This window comes from Aplysia californica, unplaced genomic scaffold, assembly GCF_000002075.1.
Source record: "Aplysia californica isolate F4 #8 unplaced genomic scaffold, AplCal3.0 scaffold00149, whole genome shotgun sequence".
Lineage (NCBI taxonomy): Eukaryota > Metazoa > Mollusca > Gastropoda > Aplysiida > Aplysiidae > Aplysia > Aplysia californica.
In genome coordinates this window covers 826,812-838,911 of record NW_004797419.1, presented here as the reverse complement: position 1 = coordinate 838,911, position 12,100 = coordinate 826,812, and the positions used below count along the sequence as shown (strand labels likewise).

The 12,100-nt window shown below is 38.6% G+C and overlaps 1 protein-coding gene across 1 annotated transcript in view; it reads left to right on the top strand.

Annotated features, from left to right (window-relative positions):
* Nucleotides 1–3,565, top strand: part of LOC101856340 (G-protein coupled receptor daf-37) — a gene marked incomplete in the record, with an annotated part of 9,204 nt that extends 5,639 nt beyond the window's left edge. Inside the window, 2 exon segments of the mRNA XM_005097221.3 lie at nt 238–411; nt 2,353–3,565. Of these exon segments, the coding sequence (XP_005097278.2) occupies nt 238–411; nt 2,353–2,583 (405 nt within the window).
* Between the last annotated feature and the right edge of the window lie 8,535 nt (nt 3,566–12,100).

Below are 12,100 nucleotides of genomic sequence, written 5' to 3'. Positions count from 1 at the left end.
ACACACACACACACACACATACACACACACACACATACACACACACACACACACACTCACACACTCACACACACACATGCACACACGAGTGCGCACACGAGCCCCTCCTGCGAAAAAAAAATGTTTACAAATACCAGTAACGTTTAAATGTATCCGTCAGGAATTATATTATGTAGGTTCGCAATCATAAAAATACTTCTAAAACTTGATGCAATAAATCAATAACAATACTTCCAGCTGAACAAGACAAACAAGAAGATGGCGGACAAAAAGACCAACGCATCAGTGATGAAAAGTAAACAGTCCGAGAACCAAATCACTCGTCTCCTGCTCACGGTGACCTTCACCTTCCTCTTCTTCATCGGCCTCCAGTGCATAATCCAGTGTTTCGCCATGCGCCAACCGTCATGGGTGAGTGACGCACATGCGTGCACTATTAATAATATAATGCGGTCAAAAATTCGTTGTGTAACTTTTCTGCAAGTATCTTTATAACGGGTGAATCAATGTCACCGATAATTTGCACAACAGTTTATCTCAATTTGCCTTAACTTAATCTTATTTTTTCGCAACAATTCAGGCTAGACTTTAAAAAAACGTTTCTTCATAAATTGATATAAAATACTACATGTACAAACCTCCTTCACGCGGAAAATAGAATTGTTCACAGCATTTCCCACTTCTCACACACATTGTGTATACGCATATGGGTTACGTCACAGCTCACCAATAACACTTTAGTGGCAAAACTAGTTACAAGAAATTAATTTAATTTATAATGAACACTTTTTTGCACTAAAAGTAAAAGTTCAGGAAACATGCGTTCAATGAAGATAATCTGACGATTAGAAAAAATGACGGACTTGCTTTTTAAAGCGATTTCGTCCCAGCTGTAAACCTTTTAAAATCAGAAGAAACCACCCACTCTGGTAATTTATTAGTATTTATTAAGGAATTTTCTAGAATATAGCCTACAGGTCTTTCCCAAAATATTGATCTGTTCAGACAAATTGATACAAGTCACTGTGCAAATGCTGGAGGGTTTATGTTCGTATAGTTGAGAGGATATTATTTGACAATAAGTGAATAAGTTGCGCCACGAATTTTTGACCGCATTAAAGTTTATTTCAATGCATGAACATATAATACTATACCTATCTCCATTAAAAACTCCTTGCTTTTCAAATGCACGTAGCTTTTAAAAAACCTCTTGTTTCATGAAAAGTACACATGTGATGAGTTCCCACCCCGACTGGACATTAGATAAACATGTTTTTGGTTTTTGGGTTGTTGGTTTTTTTGGGGGGGGGTTTGTTTGTTTATTTGTTAGCGTGGTCATCTCTCGTCTTGTGACTTGAGCAAAAAGCGTAAAACATTATTGTCTTTATCGTGTGGGTTCTTATTGAAATTAATCTCACGATTATGGGTCTGGTAGCATAACCACAAGGCTTGACCATGTTGTGTTTTGTAATTCTCTTACTTAAGCGAAATTGTTATAATTATATTTTCAAAGTCTGGGGCGGTGCTACTGACTGAAGTGTCTTTAGGTTAGGCCATTTCCAAAGGGCGGATATTAACATGTTCTTATGCACTGTAGAATTGTAAATGGGCTGATTCATCAATGTCATGCTCATAAAGTCTGTGCCCGAACTGCAACTGGGAACTGCTGCTTCTTCCTTCCTAATCATTTCGTTTTTTCCTCTACTTCTTTTGTATGTTTGTCACATTCTTGTGACCCGATATTTCCGGGGTGCCTTGATAGTCGAAGCAGACTTTGTGCTGTTGAAGCTATAGAGATGAGCAGAGTAAGCCTGATTCCCTGTATGGACTTCTCTGTTGACGTCCACCCCTTGGCGCTCATTTGACCTTATGCAGTCGTGAGCGCCGTAAAAACTCTTCTAAAAAAGGAAAAGTGTCTAAGCCACTGAAATCGTAGATCTAATTTTGTACATTTGGTTTTGCAAGAGTGTGTTGTAATAAGAACTTATGTAATGATTTTGATGACGTGCCACTTTTTGTCCTGCATCGACTTTGTGTGAAACAGCCCCATGTCAGTAGAATGATTTATGTGACTATGCTTGCTCTTTCAGTGGAGTCCTCAATATATATAATACACAGAGAGAGAAAGATAGAGAGAGATAGAGAGAGAGAGAGAGAGAGAGAGAGAGAGAGAGAGAGAGAGAGAGAGAGAGAGAGAAAGTGAGTGAGTGAGTGAGAATAAAGCGATGACGAACGGCTCAAGCGGTGAACTATATTAGATCTACATGTTCACTCACTGGACAAGACATTGATCTTGCCGAATACAAAAAGGCACATCATGAATATAAACTTTGCAATCATTCCGTGTTGTAGGCCGACATGACCAAAGTCTCGTCGGCGTTTGCCTTCGCCAAGACGGGTGTCGTGTTCAACTCGTCCACCAACTTCCTGCTCTACTGCCTCACTGGGCGACGCTTCCGAAAGGAACTGGCTAAGATGCTGGGCTGCTCCAAGAGAGGTTCCTCGCAGTTGTCCAGTCTCATTGACCACCCTTCCTCCGGGCCCACCTCGGGCGCCTCCACTACATCCACCACGGGAATCTGAGGCTTCAGAGGACGAGCAAAAGCCGAGTCACCAAGACCACTCCGTCGGTGTCACAAGCAATCTACTTAAGTTCGTTTGGGTCCTTTTTTTTCACCAGAGATCCCCCTCCAAAAAAAAATAATAATTCTAGATCTAGTTTTTGTTGTGTTGTTCCTAACAGGAATCATGAAAGACAAGACAATTGTTAGCCTTGGCAATAGCATTAAACTGCATTGTTCTGATGTTGAAAGATGCATCTTTGACAGAGCTTTGAGAGGGTGTAAAAATAAAAAATTATCCAAATTTGGACGTAAGTGGATTGATTGCAACAAAGACCACGTTCCCCAACATGAGATAAAGACACTGTTGTACTCACGTTCACCCTTTGTCTTGTTTGGCTGTTACCCTCTCTTCAGTTCTTCTTTTCTAGCCCATATTTAAGGAATACGATGAAACACATTGGTGTCGTCTCCTTTTTGCTAAAGGTCCAGCAAAGTATTCAAGTATTCCCCGGCAACCAAGGACCATCGACGTACCCGTGTTTTTGTGTATTTATTTTCTTGCGATGTGTTGTATTACATAAAGCAGTAACCGTGTATATATCCATTGTGCTCCCAGTTGCCCAAAACACTGTATCTGAAACAGGTAGGACAGGTTCATTGTATAAAAAGAAACGTACATGCCGAAAGCAGTACATACGTATCTTGCACCAAAGCGGTTCCCTATTCTTGTGCATTTGTATAGTATAAGTATACAGAACAGAAGCTCAAATATAATCATTACTTCCGTTGTAAAGATTAAAATGATAACAACGATATTGATAATAATGATAATTCAAAAAAAATAATAATCATAATAATCATATAAATTATAATTATCATAGTTTTAAGAGTTGTACATGGTTTGTTTTTATCATCCAATTGCATTCCGTGTTTTACCGGCAAGTACCAACATTGTGTGTAGAGATCAGTCACATTTTGTAATGACATAATATATATAAAAGAAGCTTCCTGTTGCTACTATGATTATGATCAGTTTCTTTGGATTGTCACTCAGATCAATAAGATCTGAATAATATTATTATTACTAGATCAAATATAATATTTCTTCTTCTTCTTCTTCTTCTTCTTCTTCTCCTTCTTCTTCTCCTTCTTCTTCTCCTTCTTCTTCTCCTTCTTCTTCTTCTTCTTCTTCTTCTTCTTCTTCTTCTTCTTAGCATTATTATTATTATTATTATTATTATTATTATTATTATTATTATTATTATTATTATTATATTATTATTATTATTACATGTATTATTATTATTATCATTATTATATTATCACCATTACTATTAGGCCCTACATTTATTACATGTATTATTATTATTATCATTATTATTATTATTATTATTATTATCATCATCATCATCATCATCATTTATTATTATTATTATTATTATTATTATTATTATTATTTACTTTGTTCACTTTCAGTATCTAAAGAATAGTATTTCTAAACCACTTTAGATAAATGCCTATGCTTCTTGCCTAATTTGTATTGAATAGTATAAGTATTATGTAGTGTAGAGCCAACGCTCTCAGAGGACCAGAGTTTGATTCCCATGTGTGGAGAATTTTTATTGAGTATCTGCTGAGACGCTGTATCCCCCTCTCAACCCTAGTTGTTCCTGACAGGCATGACAAGTCAAATTAAGCTTAAATATATATGTACATTTGTATATATATATACATGTATAATGTACATGTATATATATAAAATATATAAAATATACATACTGAATGCAACATGTGACTTGTGGTGACTCAAGTATCTTTCCCAAAACCTCCACCACTAACGTTCTCCTCCTCCCAATTTGTCTCACACTATTTATGTTCAGTTATTGGAATTAGAAGGAACTGAGATGGAGTCACGCTGGAGACTCGCCCTTCTGGCCTATGAATTCAACTAGTGTCAACCAGATGATTAATGAACAACTCTTCCCTGAAATTTTTTTTGTCGTGAAAAATGTGTTCTATCTTATGTTGATTCTTCTATTGTTGTTACTTTTATGGTGTTACATATTATTCATTATAATTTATAATGACGATAACAATGTGTTTGCTTATTTTCAATTGGGTAGGGGTAAAAATAATACATGTAGTTTATGGATGTTTTTAAAAATGAAAAGGAAAAGAAAGTGCGGACAGCCGTAAGGCACACGATGATAGGGTTGTTGTCGGTTGGTACTGCCAGCAAAATAAATCACCAGTAGGGCTTAAGGCTAATAGCCAGTTCACAATTACAAGTTAAAGTTCGTCAAATCTCCACATGATTCGTTTGATACAATTAACCGGGCTGTCTTTCAATAAGATAAAAGGGGGGACAGGGTAGGGGGGGGGGGCAAAGCTACCACATATGGCACAATTTAATATAATAAAATCCTCAAAATCAGGCATGTTTCCTTTTTCTTGAACACACGTTGATGTGTTTCATACAAATTTGAAGAAAACAACAAATCAAAAGGTTATTATTAGACAGAGTGGTGTCCAATCGTTTGTTTAGGCGCGGGATGCGATTGGCCTTTGTGGACTTCCTGGTCACACTTGGTGATACAAAACAGAGGTCAATGCCATATAATCAAAATGTGCACTGGCGCGGTCATTAATCGACCCGACCTGACCCTATCCGATTATTCAGACCGGGTTCATTAAATTTTGACCCATGGGTATCCGCTGTAAGAACCAAAGTAGTAGCAGTATAAGGTTTTACGGCGCTCGCAACTGCTAAGGTCATATGAGCGCGCGAAACACAAGTTGTTCACCTCTGCGAAAGTTCACTTCACGACTGGTAACTAATTTACTTTAAAATGCTAAAAAGTTAAAATATTCAAATTCGGTGTAAATACATTTGTGATCTAAAACAACTTTTAAGCAACAATAAAATTTTTTAATAATATCAGATTCACTTTACAACTCGCCATAAAGGCCAATGGCCTTTGAACCAAAAGTGTGTAGTTTTGCAACGTGTCAATCTCACCGTCAGGGAAGGATCAGGAATCCATTGATGATGATGATGATGATGATGATGATGATGATGATGGTGATGATGATGATGATGATGATGATGATGATGATGATGATGATGATGACTTTTTTTAAAGGAAGAAAGTGACACGTGTGAATGACGCAATCGAGGAAATAAAACAGGCGGAAGCGGCCTCAGACTTCGACCCCACTTGAACTGTCTAAACTGCAGCTGGTGTTTACGTTTTCAAGAGCCCTTAGCAGGGGATGAGTATTGAGCTAAGTGCAGTCGTAAACGTCCGTGCACACGCCTAATGACTCTTGAAGTGAATGGGATTTTATGTGCCTTGGTTATAGTAAGAGTTTTACAACACGTGCAACACAATAAGGTAATATAAGTGTTAAAGATTAGAAGTGATACAAGCGAGTAATAAACAAAAAAAAAGACGGAAAAGATTTAGGGACCACATATGTTTAATAAATAATAAGGGACGTCAGCTCAGAGGGGGGTAGTGAAACGTTGACAAAAGTTGACATGGACCTTACATGGGGAGTCCTTGCAAAGTTGACATCAACCATGATGCTCTAAAAGGTTTGGAGGAGGGGGGGAGGGGGGAGAAGAAAGGAAGAAAAAATATTATAGACCATATTTTCTTGGCCTGAAATCAGTACAGGGTTAAATTGGGCCATATTGACAGTTCGGGTATTTCTTTGTTGCATTCTAAAATAATAGTTTTTATTTTTAAAATACAAAGGTTCTATCTAAATGTGCATGTACATTTTGGTTGACGTCAGCTGGGGGTGGGGTTCTGGGAATGATGACAGAAGATACAAGGGGGGAGTGTGGGGTCATTTTAGGCCAAATTTTAGCTGACATCCTTTGTGAACGGTCCCTAAGAAAGAAGGATCAAACCACATCAAAGTACCCGCGGCGCCAACCACCTCCTTCATTCACACGTCTGTGTCGCATTGATAACAACGATAAGAGACAATAATGCAATCTTTGGACATGATAAAATACAACTCGCCTATACATGGGTAATAAGAGCACATTTTTTTCTCCCAAATTGAGGTTCAAAATGTTAACCTCCGCATTATACGGGGAACGACATCGATAAAGCGACGATATTAAGCTGGGATCAGATTCAACAAAGGGAAAGTAATGTAATGTCGCTCTTTGGATAAGAATTTCGATCTGTGATCTATCTTTTGCAACTTATTTGTCCGATGCTTTCATCATAACTATTACTATAATTAGACCTATTGCTCTTGTCATTTTAGTTTTGTGGAATGTTAAAATGTTATATTTTCCCACATTTCTTAGATCTGCGGTTGTTTCAGAACAGGTCTATGTCACACAGTGTATATAAAGGTACATACATGTACATACGATCTTGAACTCCCCTAATAAGCCACTCTGTCCATCATTACCATTTCGGTCCCCCAAGGGACAGGGGATGTTACAGCTATAATCTAATCAAGCGCTTACATATAACACCTTTATTCACGTACCATACAGTGTATGTTAGTGTTATTTTTTTTTAATGATGGGCGTGTAATGGTATGCTATTCAAACACTACAGCAAGTCGAATACGCACTAACACTTACATTATTATAACAATCGAGAGAGAGAGAGAGAGAGGGGGGGGGAGGGAGGGAGAGAGAGAGAGAGAGAGAGAGAGAGAGAGAGAGAGAGAGAGAGAGAGAGAGAGAGAGAGAGAGAGAGAGATAGACAGACAGACAGACAGAAACCAAAGAACAAGACAGACAGACAGACAAGCAGACAGACATGCAGACAGACAGACTGAGACAGGAAGATTGACAGACAGAAAGCAAGAAAGCCAAACAGATAACAGACAGACAGATTGAGACAGGAAGATTGATAGACAGAAAGCTAGAAAGCCAAACAGACACTAGACACTAGACAGACAGACAGACAGACAGACACTAGACAGACAGCTCGGTAAACTTTCAAAATATCATAGTTTCATAATTTCCGACGTGACATGATTTTTTAAACTAATCTCCTTCCCGAGAGTCAGATCCCATCATGTCCAACCACAATTTTAAAAATCTCACCGTCGTTGGACCTTGCGGTGCGCAGCAGCATAAAATCTAATAGGTGAGATTTAGTCCAACAAGTAAGGAAGAAAAAAACTTTGATTTGACCTCGTATAACATGCACATGTATAATGTAGTAGTGATAGAGACAGCTACATTTATTAATTAACTGGGGGAAAAAAATCCAAATTCTTTTTGCAGGAAAATTATTCATCTTTGAAAGACGGTGCAGACAGACAACATAGGCCTACTTTGTTAGAGAAATCTGAAAGTTTCATGCTATTTTTTCGGTGACAAAAAAAACAAACCCCAACCAAAACGGTTTACCATTGTTCGACATTCGTCAAAGCTATTGTTGTAACACCTCTCTTTGAATGTGTGTGTCTGTCTGTCTGAGTATATGTGTGTGTGTGTGTGTGTGTGTGTGTGTGTGTGTGTGCGAGTGTGTGTGTGCGTGTGAGAGAGTGCGTGTACGTGCGTGAGTGTGTGTGTGTGCGTGTGTGTGTGTGTGTGTGTGTGTGTGTGTGTGTGTGACGTGTACGCGAGCCTGTCTCCGTTTTTTTTTATCTTTAAAAGCAGATACAGTGGAATCCTGTTATAACGAGAGGGAGAGGACCGGTGCAAATGTCCGTTATAGCAGGATTCTCGTTATGAGGGATCCAGTAATAAATTCAATGGAAATAGTAAAGTAGGCCTAATCTATGAGTTTGTTGTTCTGTTTATTCCTTTTTGTATTTCCCCCTGACGACGATTTTGTTCAACATGATCTCTAGGTCTTACTTGATCAAAAATCGAATCAGGTTTCTTTCTCTAGCACTAGCAATGTTGACAAATCGGCTTTGGCGATCAGAAAGAAGGGGCTCTGGCTCTAGGCTACTCGTAACTCGCCCAAAGTGTTGTTCCCCACCTCACCCCACCCTGTGGTGCGTTGCGTCTGCTTGCGCACGTCACACATTCACTCCATCTATCACAGCATTGTGACCTCTCCATCCCGCACCAGAGAAGTGAGAGGCACGTATGCCTAGATAACCTAGACTGGGCTGGCCTATCACGCGATGCGTTCTGCTTGTCTGCGCACGCCACACCCTTTCCACTCATTCGCCCAGGCCTTCATTGTTGGTTCGCGTGGGCTCTCCCGTTCTTTGTTTCGCTGGATCACCAATAATTTTCTCAACTGGCGAGGTTTTATGTTTAATTAGTCTGTGTGCTGAGCACAGCAGCAGCAATATTCCGCTATAACCGACTCTCGTGACTGTCTGATTGGGCAATAGCAGTATTTTATTTACAAAGATAAAGAAGGGAAAAAAACGGGGTTTTAGAATAGTGTCTTTATAACAGACTTCTCGTTGTTTCAGGACTCGATAAGTGGACTCCACTATATTAATTTGTTTGGCCTCAAATTTAGGAAGGAGGAGGTGCAAATCTCTCTATACTAACTCTACTAACAAAAAACTTAAAACTTGACGGACTTTAAAAAGAAGACGTAAATTCCAGATCCCTCTTAAGCAATTAAAAGTAATAGTTACTGCTATAAATATAACGTCACGCTCAAAAGATAAATGCCTAAGTCATTTATTTTGAGCCATTTTGAGAAAATGAGAAACAAAACGCTTGAGTTTTCGTACGTTCAAAAACTCAGTTGATTTTATATTTGGATTTTTCTTTTGTCCAAGTGAACTATATATATTAATATGTCACAAAGCTGGCTCTGCTCTTCATTTCAGATCCAAAAACTCCAAACCGGCCAAAAATGACTTAGGTAGATCTAATTATCTTATGACTATATAATGAGCAAGTCGATAAATATATCATTATAATGTAATTACTAATTTCAGGTAATGTACAAAATGTGTGAACTGCAAGTAGCAACAGATTTCGAAACATAGAATAAAAGGATTATTATTTCCACAACCTATCATATTCTCAGTAGCTTTATTAGAAGGAATGTATACAGTTGACGTCATTTTCATACACAAGGCAGTTCTTCAATAGCCCAACCAAAGAAGGCTTGAATGGAAATTGTAGGCTACCGACTTCAATACATAGATCACATTTTCAGATCAGGCACAACTTGGTTTCAGGCTGTGGAAACTTGTTTTCAAATTCAGTTGAGTTAATGAGGCCTTATCAACTTAACTTGGCTTCCTTGTCAAAACTGTGACTTCTCATTGTTGGCAATAGTAAAAATTGCATTGATACATGTACATGACATGCATTGATTTTTCCCCCTTGTTTGAGCTTCTAGAAAAATCCTTTGAGATAATTATTGGCATTATCATCATTGTTTGTTGTTGTGAAGTAAAATTAAAGTTTTCAAAATTGACAGTGTTTCTTTTAAGGGAGTGCTTATTTAGGCCACATATGGCCTAAATAAGGTCAATCCCCCACCTGACAATATTTAGGCCACCTAATTTTAAAATTATGCTAATCAATGAAAATTGCTAACTGATAATAGTCCTGTAGAGGATAGGTGGACCCCGTGGTCTGCATAGCGAAATACTAGGTTTTAGGATGTGAACCCCGGAGTCACCATAGTAAAATAAGTAGGTTTAGTAGTAAGGATTGGTTGATTCCGGGGCAACGCAGTGAAAAAAGTTGGTTTAAGGTTGGACCGCGGGGCCCAGGGCTTACCTAGCGAAATACGAGGTTTTGGGACAGGTGGACCCCGGGGTCACCGTAGTGAAATAAGTAGGTTTCTTTAAAGATTGATGGACCCCGGGGGCACCGTAGTGAAATATCTAGGTTTCTTCAAAGGTTGGTGGACCCCGGAGTCACCGTAGTAAAATAAGTAGGTTTCTTTAAAGATTGGTGGACCCCGGGTCACCCTAGTGAAATAAGTAGGTTTAATTTTATTAAGGATCAATGGACCCCGGGGTCACCATATGCCGTAGTGTAATAAGACGGTTTAATTAAGGATTGGTGGACTCCCGGGTACCTTGATTAAACCTACCTATTTCACTACGTTGACTCCAGGGTCCACCAATCCTTAAAATAAAACCTAAATCTACTTCTTTCACTACATTGACCCCAGGCTCCACCAATCCTTAATTAAACCAAGATGTACTTATAATTTCCCCACGTTGACCCCGGGGTCCACCAATCCTACTATAAAGAGATCTACTTATTTCACTATGTTGACCCAGGGGTCCACCAATCCTAAAATTTAACCTACTTATTTCACAACGTTGACCTCGGGGTCCACCAATCCTTAGTCAAACCTAGATCTACTTATTTCAATACGGTGATTCCAGGGTTCACAAACATTCCTAAAACCTAGTATTTAGCTAGGTAGACCCCGGGGTCCACCAATCCTTTTGGCTAGATAGACCTCGTGGTCCACCTATCCACTTCCTTGATAATAATTGAAAACAAAACAGGTGTCCTGAATAGTGAAGAAAAATGTGAGAGGAAAAAAATATAGATAATGAGGTAAACTATAATTTGTCAAAAAAATTGCAAGCGCAAGCGAAGATCATAAGATAATTTTGTTATTTTCTGGTCATCTTTTCACGGTTTTTACTTGGAACATATATTATATGTTCCCAAAACAAGTATTAAATTTTTTAGAATGCCCATAATATTAGAAAATTACTCCCTAGTTGGCTTACCCTTTAATAATCATGAGCAGTTAAGAAAAAAAAGAGAATGATACTGGATTTGTCTAAAACTAAATATATGATGACCATTAGCAGTAAAGATATTGCCCATTTTGTCCAATTATCCTTGTGGGTGATTTTTAAAATTACCCCGTACAGTACCTCAATTAGTACAAAAGCAATATTTCAGTGACTTTGTATAGAAGTGTTTGTAGTTGAGTTCTATGTAAAATTTTCTCAACAAAATAATGTACATTTGGACCGTACAACTCAGATAGATACTCACGCACATAATCACATTCACGCATTTACACTTACAAACATTACACACACACACACACCACACACACACATACAGAGACACTATTACATTTTCTCTCTCTCTCTCTCTCTCTCTCTCTCTCTCTCTCTCTCTCTCTCTCTCTCTCTCTCTCTCTCTGTCTCTCTCTCTCGAGTTCCGAATACATATACACCCACCCTCTCTCTCTCTCTCTCTCTCTCTCTCTCTCACACACACACACACACACACACACGCACACACACACACACACACACACACACACACACACACACACACACACACACACACACACACACACACACACACACACACACACACACACACACACAACACCTACCCTTGGTCCATTTTTCATTCAGTATCAATCCTCTATTTTGAAATAATCCCCCGCACTAAATAAAAAGATCTGTAGAATCTCGATCTTCTTGCGAATCCATGGTTAGTTAAAAAATCTAAATAAGGTAAGGGAGTGGGGGTTTCGCCTATTTAGGCCATATAGGCTATGTGGCCTAAATAAGGTTAGGGACGGAGGTTAGCTTTTTAGGCCATATAATATGTGGCCTAAATACGG